We start from the raw sequence: 14,863 nt of genomic DNA on the forward strand, positions 1-14,863 counted from the left end.
TCATAAAAGATCGCACTTCTACATTATACAGAGATGATACCTAATTTTATGACACCTAATAAAATGAAATTTTATTTTAGTATACAAGAAGGTTACATGCATATATAGTTAACGCGTCAGACACGAGACTTTTTAAAATTCTGTATAAAACTGCTTTAAATTATTAAAACTTAAGGTTTAATATCTCAATTAAAATGTTATGAAAATTTTCGAAACTACGTACATACAACAGTAGCTAAATAAAACTTTTGAAAAAAATTTCATTCCAATCTGCAGAAAAAATGTTTACTATCGCTCACTCTTAAGTCTTAACCAAATGTTTGTCAATAACATTAAAATGTATAATTTTTGGTTGATTAACAAACAAAGTGAAAAGAAAACATTATAAACTATATATTTGAATTATATAACTACCCTTATATAATATCTATAATGTTTTTTGATAAAATAAAAAGTAAGGGTAAGATTTATTTTATATAAAATTTAATTTAAACTTATATCCAGTTTTTTATGAATTACTATCAGAATTTACTTTAACAAATATTTAGCTTTAATAATTCCATTAATTTTTAAACACTATTTGTTACTGGATACGTTAACTCCCCAATAAAACACTGATAATCCATAATGCATGACCACCACATTTTATCAGGAGTTTTCTGTGGCATAAAAAATTTAATGTTTACATGAGAACATTAGCACATTTCAATTATTTTCATAAACATGAACTAAATAACATATCACTGTAACAAGAAACTCTTAGATTAATGTTTAGGTAATCAGACCGAAGGCTGGTTTGGACCCCAACCATAGTCATGGGGAGATGGCTATGGAGTGACTAGGCGAGATGATTCTGCTGTGGTCCACCATTGCCTTCCCCAGTACACAGGAAAGAAATTTTTCACAAAGAAAAATTCCTAACCCAGCTAGAAACAAAACCCGTGACCGTTGGCTCACCTGTCTAAAGCTTTAATCACTGAGAAAACAGATCAGACAACGGTAGACTCTCCTTAATAATATTATAAATGTGAATGTGAGTTAGTTAGTTAGATTGTTACGCTTTCACGCAGAAACTACTCAACCGATCATGAAATTTTGTGCGCATATTTTCAAGGGTATAGTAAAGCACATAGGGCACTTTATATATATATATATATATATATATATATATATATATATATATATATATATATATATATATAAACAATATTTTTTCCGAAGGGCAAAAATAATTGATATTGGTATGAATGATGGTCCGACAGAGTTTGAGTAATTTGAATTAAATTTAACGCCATCTGGGGTTTCAATAAGTAAATTAAATAATTCAACAATCTAATACTGTAATACCGGTAGTCAATTCACTATTCAATTTTATTTTTCTGTCACCGCCAAACAATACTTAAACTTTTTTAATTTTTGAGGTTAGGTGTCTGTTTATTTTCTTCAGTGGTGGATGTTTGGATGTTGATGCTGAAGGTTATACTTTACTTTCAAGAGAATTTTGTAATTTAGTAGAAAATGATGTGGATTTTATTAATCAAGTTTTCCCGGACTTGCAACAAATTTGAATAGTGATCAGTTGTTGTGCGCATGAGCAATATTGGTGACAAAAAATAATATCGTTAATAAAATCCACACTTATATTTTAAAAGAGGTCCAAGGGAAAATGAAGGTGTATTTGTCAATACATACAATCATGGATACAGAACAAAGCACTTCATATCCTGCGGAGTTTTTAAATTCACTTGAACTTTTGGTTGTACCCTCACATAAACTTCAAATTAAACTAAATGTACAAGTTATGCTTATGCGAAATCTAGATGCTCCTCGACTATGTAATGGAACAAGGCTTGGGATCACAAAATTGGGGCAGAATATACTTGGTGCCACTATTTTAACAGGTGTCGGTAAAGGGAAAAGTGTTATCATACCTCGAATTACAATTATCCCCACTGATCTACCGTTCCAATTCAAAAGAGTTAAGTTTCCCGTCAGGCTTAGTTTTGCCACTACCATCAACAAAGCGCAAGGGCAAACAATGCAAGTAGCAGAGGTGCATTTGGAAAAGCGATGCTTTTCCCATGGCCAACTATATGTAGCCTGTTTGCGCATGTCCATTGCCCGTAATCTACAAATATTTTCACCGGACAGAAAAACATATAACATAGTATACAGGAGCATCCTAGAAAAATACTCTGATTTAAACTCGTTTAAAGAAAAATTAATTTATTATACGTTATTACTTTGAAATTATTAAAATGTTAGTATTTAAAATTATTTAATTTTTGTAATAGTGAAACATATTTCAATAAAGCATGTTTTCAGTTTTTTAAGCTAAATTGTATGTTAGAATTTTTAAATACTGATGATCCCAGAAACGCAATTAAAAAAAAAAATTACCATATTATTTTCTTTTCTTTGCAATGATATTTGATATTTATTTAAGGACATCAACGTGAGCGAAGCCGCGGGTAAAAGCTAGTAAAATATATAATTACAGGGTGGCCAGCAAGTCAGTATAAAAAAATTCCCTGACTTTTCCCTGACTTTTCCAGGTCTTAAAGAAAATTCCCTGACCACTATAAAATACAAAATTTTTACACGATATAGTGTAGGCCTATCAATGCAGCTACTTAAAATGCATTAATTTCTCAGCAAAGATACAAAAATAACAATGTGGCAACTATGCTAACACAGAATTACTGAAAAATTTAAATTATATGTGAGTAATAAGCAACATGTAATAAATTTATTCAATGGAAAAATTGACAAAAATATGATTATTCACCCTGGCGGCTTCAAACTCTTCACAGCAGTTCACATAAAATAAATTGCACTTTAATAGTGTGTTTATTAAGTAGTTTAAACATTTGATCACACATTTGAAGATAGCATGCCTGTTGATGTGATGTTCAACAAAATGACAAGCACAATGTTCTAAATCTGAATAAAGTTGGTATTATTAATAAATAAATAAAAATGCTGAAGACACAGGTATAATTACTGAAAACTATCCAAGATCTCACTTCTCATGTTTGTTAGCCATAAGTTTCCCACACAGCCATCCTAAATTGTAAAGAAATTACTATATGAAAAAACTTGAAACATAGATGTATACACACTTGTTTTCTTTTGTAGCTGCGAACAACAACATATCACTAATTCAAAGACAAAATTTATTTCTCAATTAATTCAACTTCCCTCTGTGCATTTAACATAAGTGCAGCTTTTTTTTGCCTCGAGCTCCTTTACCAGAGCGGCAGCTTTCCTCTTCTTCAACATTTCCTTTGATAACGCATATTCTGCTTCCTGTTTCTTTTCATTCGCTTCTTTGTACCGAGCATGGGCATTTTTTACAGAATGAATCAGAGGATTGGTGATGGTTAACTTGTTCAAACCTCCAACGTTGGTGACAGCATCATACACGACTCTCCTTGCAATCAATTACCACGTTTCTATGTCGGGTTCAAAACGTTTTAAGAACACTTACCGATTCGAAAACGTCCATGGAAACGGGTTCCAAAACGTTATGAGTTTCAAGGTCGATACACCAAAATTGTAGGGTGGAATGGGATTGAGCAGAGGGAAAAATGGCATGGAAACGGTTAACGTATTGGAAACGGATAGAAAGCAAATACGCACAGCATTTATTACCAATGGCAGTTGTTTATAACACTTTAAAGTGTGTTGTTGTTTAAAAACGACGAGTGTTAGTAGGAATGTGTGGACAACAGAAGTGTTAGTTTTGCTTATCCATTCTATTTTCGTACGGAAAGTATTTCCGACGTAGTAGAATGACAAATCACCTGTTTGTGTTTATTTACTTACGTCTTTATTTATTTCATGTGAGCCAACATAAATTTCAATGTCGCCACCCTTATAACAAGCAAATATATCAAGCGAATCAAAGTAGTTTTTAACTGGATCTAATTATTGTAGAGGTGTAAAAGTAACGAAAAAATGTGTACCCGTATGTATTCGTTACTATAACAATTAGTACTCGTTACTTTCGTATCGTTACTCGTTACTTCTGATACCGCATAACATGGCACATGCTATGTTATGTAACAGCAACGAATTGAGTCGTATTTCGTACGCGTACAGTATGACGTCGCGTAAATAAAAATAAATCGAATATAAACAATTAAAAATATTTGATAATTAACAGCTTTTGTTAACCAAGAAACAATTAAATCTCATTAGAGCGGCTTTATTATAATATATCTTTTAAGATAAGAACATAAAACGTGAAAATACGCGATAATAAAATACAAAAACATACATATTTATAATTTGTAAAAAATACTTTCTTACGTTGTTTCTGTTCGAATCTAAAACTTTGTCTACACACACAATACTTTTAATAAACAGTAAAAAACTTGGACGACGAAATTATACTTTTATTAATAAACAAACATCGTTCTTTGTAACGAATAAGCGCGCGCATGCGTAAAACATACGAAAGATGCGAGTAACGAAATGCATTCGTGTGTAACGTTTCGTTACTCGTTACTAGATGCCGCACCCGTTACTCAGTAACGAATACATACGGTTTACTACAGCTCTAAATTATTGCATGGAAACGGGTATCGTACACAAACTAAATTGGATACCCGAAACGTTTTAAACCCGACATGGAAACGTGGTAAATGATTCTTCTCTCATATTCACTATCAAACTTTCAGCATTTACCGAAAAACCTTACTGAGTTAGACAGCAGTTAACATGAAGTGTCAGAGAAATGATAATACCAAGCGCCTAGTGTTTGATTTTTAAAATACCGAACACAAAAACGAAACTAGCAAACTGCCATTTTGGGGTACAGCCTAACCACAAAATCTGTGTAGAAACACATTCAAATGTGGAGAATACTTACGTGATAAAAAAAACACTGCGGCGACTTTCCACTTCAATCGGCATTCGCAATTTCGCATATCAATCACATTAACAACGTATTACATAACCAAGAAGTCAATAACGAATAAGTGCATAGCGACGGTCACGTTTCTCGCAGTTGCGCATTTTCCATTTGATTACGATATTTTCGACTGCATTGGGTACCAATCTCAATATCTCGCAGTCACGCATTACAATCGATTACGAAAAGTTCGATTGCTCTCGAAGACGTAGTCTGACGTGTTACTAGTTGAACATCACGATACATTTAATAAATACACACGTGCTTTTCAAATCTGGAATGAAGATTTAGGTTTAGAAAAGATTTTGAATCGCTAAACACATGACATTTTTCATAAAAGTACATAAACGCAGACTGAATCACCTACAAAAAATTTCCCTGACAGCTAAAAAAATTCCCTGACTTTTCCATGACTTTTCCAGGTTTCCTGGAATTCCCTGACTTTTCCCGGTTTTCCCGGTCGCTGGCCACCCTGAATTATGTCCCACGATTCTACCCAGTGAGCATAAAGGATCACTATCTTAAAACTTCTTGTATACACTATGTAGCTACAAAATTACCTCGTAAGCCTGGCCAGAAAACTTCTCACTTCACAAATACCGGAGTTCTGCCAAGCTGGCTGGCTGCTGATGCAAGTCTTCCAACCATGGTCAGTAATCGACCTGGCCAGGAAAAAGTCTTCTGCCAAATAGCAGCCAAACGCTGCCAGACCACCTGCCTCGTCAATTATCGACTTACGTATCAGAGTCGACATTCCAGTGTGACAAACAATCTTTAGGAAATCAGCACTCAAGTACATTCTTGCCTGTACAGTGCCAAAATAGATCTACAAAAAGAAACCAGAGTTAAATCACTTGTAAAAATGGTAACAAAATATAACAATAACACGGCTAGAACTTTTTTACATTTGTTTTAATAGCAATAAATCATTTATCCAAACAAATAAAGCTGGAGGTAAGAAACTGAGCAAGAATAATTAACATTTATATTTTTATATCATGCTTTTTACCTTTAACATTTTTCTATATTCAACCACAAAAAGGGTCATTTTGGTTTTATTATAAAAGTCATAACTCTGAAACTAATCAAGTGGTATGTATTTTATTTTAAAAAATGCAAAATCTACCAACTTTTTTTTATTACTTGCTGAAATTCTACTTCTTAAGGGGTCATGAATTGTAAGTATGGTTTTAACATTAAAAAATATCATCTGATCAAATAAAACTTATTTCAGATATTGGCAATGATTAATAAACATACCTTAAACTACCTTCTCTTATTCAACATTTTCCAAAAATATCACCTATTCTTGTAACAGGAGCAAACATTAAAAAAAAAAGTTATGAATCTACTAAATCAGTGTTGGCAAGATAAATTTTAATTCAATATCAATGTTATTTAAATCATTTTAGATTTCACAACTATGATAAAAAAAGAACATGAGTTTGGATTGATATTGATTGCCATATTTACTAAATGAGTGGTTCTGAATTTTCACATAGGCATCCCTGTAGGAAAAGAGGAGAGGGATGACAAATTTGGGATAAGTAATAATAAGCATAACTGAGAATCAACTAATACATTACAAAATAAATTTGATTTGAAATAATGTAAGTAACTGTAAAAATATAAAATTATTATTTTTTATTTTAAGCTTAGCTATAACCAAAATGAATGAAAGTGTAAGTGTAAAATATGGCATAGTCTTAATTAAAATAAAAAAAGACGTGTTTTTAATTTTTTTTTTAATTGGCTACCTCATAAAATAAAAAAGAGGCGTGATTCCATCAAGGTAAAATAAATTCTAGAACACACTAAAAGAAGAGTTACAAAATCAGATACTTGATCTATACTAAAAATTACAAAGGCTAACACATGCCGACTTTATAAAATATTATTATTAAATGGTTTTGTTATGAATTAAATATTTCATACACCTGACAGTTTATTGTATTTCTTTTGTAAAAATTTATGGAATTAAACATATACTCTTATTAAAATGGTAAAATATCAGCCATACCCTAAAACTACACAAGCAAAGCCACGAATTATAAGCTGGTATTTAAAATAAAATAAAAATACACATATTACAATATGATGAAGCACTGTGTACATGTGGGTGTGTGTAAATATTTATAAGTCAAAATGTTCATCTATGCTAATGGAATTGAACCCAGATCGCTTTGCTGGGAGGCCAGTAAGTAGTATCTAAATATAATCTTAGTTTTAATTAGGGCTGGGCCGATGCCGATCACCGATCAAAATAATCTGCCGATTTTAACACATCGGCATCAGTACCGATGTACAAATTATTTACCAATCACAAAACGCCAATCATTACATACTAAATCAAAATTAATAAATACTGAATTAAGCTTAAAAATGCAAAGTTGTACATTTCAAATTAACTTACAAAATAACTAAATAAGGTAGGCCTACAATCACGTATCAACAAAAACACGAATTTACAGTACTAATTTGCATATGGGTATTTTTAAAACATGCAAACCATTATTTTACGGAGTTTTTAATCATTCACAATAAAAACTTTGATTTTTATGAAAAAAATACTAATTTTAACTTACGTCTATTGCACTTACGAAACCACAGCCATAGAATATTGTGTGTTGACCACAAAATACAAAACAAAACATTCGCCTGCAGGTTAACCAACTTTTGTATCCTCTTAGGGTGTGTTCCATTGCATATCAGTACGTGGGGAAACGAGCAAAAAAACTGTGATACATGCCAGTGATAGTTCAATATTGGAACACAGTTTGGATCACTGCTGGTATTTATATATGCCGTAGTGTGTTTATCTATGGTCATAGTCTGATGATGTTGTCTATTTTAGTGATTCTTTAAAAGTTTGTTGGTTACAATGGCACATAAAAGTAGTTTTGTGTGGAAATATTTTTAACTGCCACATAAAGACAGTGTAAAAGCAACGTGTTTGTTTTGCGGTGCGGGTATATCTCGTGGTGGTACAAACAGCAGGGGATTTATAACCACAAATTTATAGAGGCATCTCCGTTCATTCCATTACAATAAAATTTCGCTAAGTGAAATTTCACCATGTCCCGCATTACCTTCAACCAGCAAAAGTAGATCACCAGAAGTAATTTCCGAGTCTACTACATGCACTCCAACTGTAACCGCGAAGCAAAAAACCATCAATTACATGTTCCTAAAAAAAAATCAATGCTTGAAATGTCACACCCAAGGCATATTAAAATAACAAGACGTATTGCAGAAATGATGTGTCTAGACATCCAACCATTCAGCATTGTTGAAGATAAAGGTATTTAAATTAAATAAATTGCAATAAAACAAGTTTGTTAAAAAAAGTTAGTTAAGTTTCGTGTATATGCCTCACTGAACTGTATATTATTAAATGAGTCTATTCTGGCATGATCCTGCGTATGTCGACCCTGTGGTACATGATGCGTGCTGTTTTAATTTAGTACAGCGAAAGATCCTGGATATACGAAAAAATCCTTTATGTAAAAATTAATTATGATCATATGTTGAACAATTAACGAAGATTAGGTTTTTTTTCGACATAAGGTAATTATTGTTATATCAAAGTTATTGTTATGTGCACAATATTTTGTTACACTAAATTAAAACAGCAAGCTTCATTTACCACAGGATCAATATTTACAGTATAATGCCATCAGGATCAAGGGCTAAACTTGGATACGTGATACGGTACAATTACTGTATATTTATGCTAAAACACGTGGTCAGGCCTAAGCATGAAACATTTTTGGAGAATAAAGTTGGATTTATTGTCATCCATTAACTACATAACAGTTTCTTAAGGTACTATCTTTATTGTTACAGGGTTTAACAATTTTATTGCTTACCTTGAGCCATGCTACAAGCTTCTCAACCGAACAACATTTTCAAGGAAAGTGATTCCCGACCTCTACACGAAAGTGAGAGAAAAAACAAAGAATCTACTTTCACAAGCTACATCTGTCAGTTTAACAGTTGATATGTGGTCATCTGTTGCAAAACAGGATTACATGTCTCTCACAGCTCATTTTGTGGACACTGAATGGGAAAGAAAGGAACTCTGTTTGGAAGTGGTCCCGTTTATGCACACACACCATACTGCTGCCAATTTGTTTACTTTTATTTTGGAAGTTATTGGTCAGTGGGGAATTAGCATTGAAAGCGTCCATTGTATTGTAAGTTATAACGCAAAATATTTAGTTGCAGCTACTGACCTCATGAATGTTAAGAGGATTCCCTGCACCACACATACAATGCAACTTGTGCTTAACAATGCTCTTTTTAATTTGAGGCCTGTTAATGATTGTGTGCTCGAGCAAGGAGGGTGTTAGGACATCTCAAACAAGAAGTTGGCTCAATTCCAAGAGGCAAACGATCTGCCTAAACACCATCTAGTCCAAGATGAACCGACTAGATGTGACAGTACATATCATATGTTGGAACGCTTATAAACTCAGAGAAAAACTGTGATGTTTCTGCTTCCAGAACTCAAACTCAACACTGACATCTCTACAAGTAACTGGATTCTGATGGAAAAGACAATCTTAGTATTGGAAACCTTCAACAAAGTTACCCTGGTAGTTAGTAACAGTGATACTACAATTTCTGAAGTGATACCAATAGTGAATGGTCTGAGACTGGATTTGTCTAACAACACTGAAAATATCCTTGCTGATGGTGTTACGAGTATAATAAATCATTTAGATATGTCCTAAAAGGAGATTGAAGAAAATCAACTGTATGCATTTACTACCATTCTTGATCCAAGATTTAAAATCAGTGTATTCAGATCAATGGAATCAAGCCAAGCCATGAAACAGAAATTACTGGACGTTTTGGAAGCTGAACTGCATGCAGATACAAGTGATAATACTGTTACAGAAACATCAGTAGAAGAGTCTGCATCTTCATCACCTGGACTACTGACTGGCATATACAAGAAACTGATAGCAGCAAATACCAACGACGCTGACACACATTTGGCACCCTCACGAGAACTCGACTAGTACCTTTCTGAATCACTATCACCAACTGACTCAAATCCAGTAGTGTACTGGAAACATTCACATCACCTACAGTTGAGAAAACTAGCACAAAAGTTTTTATCACCCCCAGCTGCATCTGTCATTTCAGAAAGACTATTTAGCTCAGCAGGTTTGATAAGTGGGGAAACAAGAAGCTCATTACACCCTGAAAAGCACACCCTGAAAAGCTGAACATGTTTGTCTTCTTGAACAAGAATTTGAAGTATGTGAGTTCTGAACATGACATGTAGACCTATGTGAAGTGATATGTAGTTATGTAAACCAACTGTAACACTAAGTTTTTAAGCGTAACTATGTGACATATCACATATCTATTGTGCTTTTACATGCTGCAAGATCTGCACTGCATTATTTAGACAAAAACTTAATATTTATTTTCAAACTAACCCACAAACAGTTGTCAAGTGTTAATGTTTTGTGTGCATTGGTTAACAAAGTAAATCTTAAATATCAACACATGATATACTGTTTATTTTCAAAACAATTCATCAAGAATTACCATGTGTGTCACTGAATTTGTGTATTGCATAGGTATTGTGTTGCACTCTTAGTATTGCAGTAGCATTTAGTTATTTATTTGGAAAATCTTTTGCAGATATTATAAAGCACTTATTTTAAAGACCTGTGAAAAGTGTCGTATGGGTACTTTGGTTTGTGGGGTGGGAAGGTCTAGAAATAGTAGAAATAGGAAATACTTAGCTTACATTATATTATTGTTCATTTTTAAAAACCAATGAACAAATTGTCTTGTCAGAAGTGTTAAATAAATGGTAAGTTATCATAAGGTAACATTTTCATAATTTTTTTTTTTAGATTTTTATTATTAACATCAAACAAGCTATATAATTCTTAATTTGTCTGATCAGCAATGATCGGCGCAAATGATTGTATCGGAATGATCAGCAAATTTAGTGATCAACCCAGACCTAGTTTTAATTCAATTTTATTTTTTTTAATCTTATCTTTTCAATAGCTAGGTCATGAGAGATGGTTACACACGACACTGACCACGGATTTTGGGAGAGGAATTAGCCATGACTAAGTGATTTCGGGAATCTATGGAAAACACCAAAATCAGGATGGCCCGATTTGAATGAGACCGGTTTTCAGGAATTTGAATCTAGTGTTTTGCAAATGTTACAAAATTTCTTAGTAATATGCTCCAATGCACCATCCTAAACCCACGTTTTGTTTTATACAAAATATATGAAGAGAAACAGAATTTAAAAAAAAAACTTGTTCAAAGTTGGGTTCCACCCAATTGTCACAAGTTTTAGAAGACTTTTTTTTTTTACTATATTTTGTGTGTGACCCCTATTGGAGCTGCAACCAGCGATGCTATGAAAGAGCCTCGTCGACACATCTGGGAGTTAGAGGACTGATGAAACTTGTGCGCACAAGGCAGAGTCACCCCAAAGCTGCGATCAGTTCTGGCGAGCACTGTAAAAAAATTTCCAGGCTTAGAAGACAATTGCCCCTATGGGACTATATAAACCTCCTTGCCTCGAGGTGGAGTGGGAGAAGCAGCTTGACCACCACCAACGAAGATACCTGCACCGCTGCTGCCTGCCGCCATTGTTATGCCACTCGTGCTGCCAGTGCTAACACCCGATGGACTTTGATACCACTATGGGTAAGCCCAGTAGTTCTGAGTTTGTAAATTGACTTTGGGGGTGACATAAGGGAAGACTGACATCACATCAAGTACTCGTAGGTGAGCGAGTGGTGCCCTATAGACCCCCTCATCCGTCACACATGACTGACCATTACTGAATTGAATGTCGCTTAGTGGTTAACATCATTATTGGGCATCAGAGAGCCAGTTGGACAGCGGCGTTAGTTTGCACATTTTCATGACCTGCAAGCTACAAGTTTAGAGAACACAAAGTTCTCGGTGTCCGAGTTGTCTTTAAGGAACGAGTAGACTGCACTGTCGGAGGATGCCAAGACGTGGACGGCCCTGGTGATAGAAGGAACTTGTTGCAACCACGAAGCGGAGGAACAAGTGGACTACTTGCCTGTTGGCAGTTGTTGCTCAACTACTGGACTCTTCCCTAACTCTAAGTGAGTACTTATAGAGAATAAAAACGCATATCTCGCGGTGGTTAATTTAAAGTTCAACAATAACTTGGTTTATTTAAAGATAAACAGTATTACCAGTACAAACTTTTTAATGGGCGTGTTTATTCCTATTGTCTTGTTTTGCATTGTGCCATTAAAGGCAGATATTATTTGCAAGCCATATTTTTGCTGCTATTTTAATAAAAGTAATGTTTTACGATGTTTGATTTAATATTTATTGTGGAGCTCCTTTTTAAGATATCTGTTCTGAGGATATTACTTGTGAGCCAGACACTGTCTTAAAGAGTATTTATTATGATGAGCCAATTAATGTCATGTTAGTACGATATTTTTGCAAGCCTCAGCAATTGTTTTAGTTGTAATTGTTTGAATCAGCAAGCCCAGAAAAAGTTTGTATGTGTCTTTGAATTGTTAATCTGCTTATGATACTTAAAAGCTGTTTCTTAAAGTCTCTTGTTGCATTGAATGGATGATATTTCTGCTTTGTGGTTTTTATCAATAAATTTGCTGGTACAGAACGCCCACTTGCATATTCTTAAGTCCATTGCATCCTTCTCTAAGTGTGTAACAAACTATACAACACTGCAAATGCTATATGTTTTATCCTCCACTGATTATACCTTTTCTAAAGCTGCTGCAAAGCCTTCTCTGTCGCACGTGAAAGGCATCTGATGAACCAATCCAACTTTAGCTGTCATGTGAGACACCATATCAAGCAGTGTATCTTCTTTCACTAAAAGAAAAAAAGATAAAATAAAGATAAAATTCTCAACCACTTACAATCATGTTATAGTGAAGAAAAACAACATTAAGAAAACAAAGAAAGAAACTTAAAATAAATTTGAAAATTATAAAATAGGAACAGTACAAGTATTTACCTATACAGCATGTCCCAGAACTCAACATCAAGCTGATAAAGTTAATAGCCAATTAATTAATGTTCTAAATTACAAAACCTAAATTCAAAAAATCTTGTAGTTTTTCAGTTAGAGGCACCCTGCACCAAATTATTAGAAACTGTGAGTAAAATGTTTTGCCACACAATTGTAAATAACCTACTATTGGTAACAAATGAAGATAAAATCAAACATGCAATACTTCGGTAGGAAAAAAATTATTTGGAAGACTTACGCAGCAACAATTTTTAGTCAGGTAGCTTTGACTATTCAAACTATAAAAAATTACTTTGCTAACTTAGCGAGTTATTTGCTTTAATTAACCATATTTTTAAATAACTTGATAATTTAGAAAATAATTTTTTTTTAACAGAATGACTAGTCAAATTTAACTGCTTCTATACTGAAAAAATTGTCAATATTATTTTTAACAAGTTCTAAGAGTACAAATCGATATAAATGAAAATGTATCTCAAAATACACAAAATAAAATTAAGTGTCTACCTATAAAAACAGATTTTAAAATTATTATGTAAATAATTTTGAATTGAGAGTATTACATGGAGCAAGGTTATGTCATTTTGTGTATTATCTGATCCATTTTTATCTTCTTTAAATATTGTTATGTAAGAAAAAAATATTTAAAAAAAAAAACTAACAATTGTACACTCTATGTTATGAAATCTAATAAAAAAAACTCATTGAAATAGCATAGCAAATATATGTTCAAAATTTATGAAACTTTACTTTTTAACTTTAACTTTAACTTTACAATTTTCTTTATAATAGCTGACTGAATGTTACACCAGATACATTTTTTCTTAAACTTATTTCTTTAAGAGGTCTTCATACTAATAGAATTTAGGATCATCCTACAGCTATTTCATATAAATATATTATTTAAAGTGATTTACTAAAGCATAAAAATGAGCCCTTTTATCACTTTTTACTATGTATGTAAGTAAGATTAAAAGAGAAAATCTAATTTAAAGTGTGACTTTTTTCCTGCATTAAATTCTCATGCAAAACTTAGAGGGATGTCTCCATGCATGAGTTTTACAAGTCAAAGGTTATCTAATCATTTTGACATCTCAATACACTTGTGATTGATAATTAGTTACAAAAAAAATTTATTTTACTATATTATACTTAGTTGTACAATATATTACATTATATACCTTAACATTCAAATGACAAAGTAGTAAGGTTTTACTAACCCAACATAAGAGAAACTGTAGGTTGATTACGGATCTCATTTTGCCCTTTCGTAACGATACAGGATGGCCACCAAACTTGGATATTAACATTCATGCACATTTCCAGGTTTTCAAGGTACAAAATTGAATTTTTCAAGGAATTTTTTTAATGGTGAAACTGCAAAAATGTATTTGTTTATTTTCAAAAGCTTAATTTATAAACATAACACCACATGATTTAATTATTTCGAAGCTAGAAACATATACCATTTACAAACATATGTTTCACAAAAAGATTTGTTAGAATAAATCATTTAAGGTTCTAATTTAAAATTTAATTATAAAATAGAACAATTCTGAACTTACAATTAACATACATGTTTGAAAGAGTATGCCACCAAGTGGAAGTTTTCAAAAATGGGCAGTGTCCATTATTTTCTCTACAAGACATACATACTAGAAATAATTATGACTTATGATGTCAAAAAACACAAAGCCTGCTTATAGGTATAAAACATATATAAAAAAAGGAGACAGAAAAATCTACCCAAAACAAACAATCATATAAACTTCAAACAATTGTCTTGCTTCTGCATCATTACTTATTTTTGGATAAAGCTTTAATTTTGAAATCTGTTTGTTCAGCTTCTCTTCTAACATCTTCCATTTTCTGTTTTTTGTCAGCCAATTATTTTACTGCTACAT

The 14,863-nt window shown here is 32.7% G+C and overlaps 1 protein-coding gene across 4 annotated transcripts in view; it reads right to left on the minus strand.

Moving 5' to 3' along the window:
- LOC134529382 (ceramide glucosyltransferase-like) overlaps positions 1 to 14,863 on the minus strand; it is a 103,006-nt gene that overhangs the window by 30,567 nt on the left and 57,576 nt on the right. For 3 of the 4 annotated variants that reach the window (XM_063363381.1, XM_063363382.1, XM_063363384.1), the window contains 2 exons: positions 12,687 to 12,799; positions 5,479 to 5,744 (listed from right to left, as the gene is read on the minus strand). In XM_063363381.1, the coding sequence (XP_063219451.1) occupies positions 5,479 to 5,744; positions 12,687 to 12,799 (379 nt within the window). Of the gene's footprint in view, positions 1 to 5,478; positions 5,745 to 12,686; positions 12,800 to 14,179; positions 14,337 to 14,863 lie in introns of all 4 variants that reach the window. The other variant, XM_063363383.1, reaches the window with a different exon arrangement.

This window comes from Bacillus rossius, chromosome 2, assembly GCF_032445375.1.
Source record: "Bacillus rossius redtenbacheri isolate Brsri chromosome 2, Brsri_v3, whole genome shotgun sequence".
NCBI lineage: Eukaryota > Metazoa > Arthropoda > Insecta > Phasmatodea > Bacillidae > Bacillus > Bacillus rossius.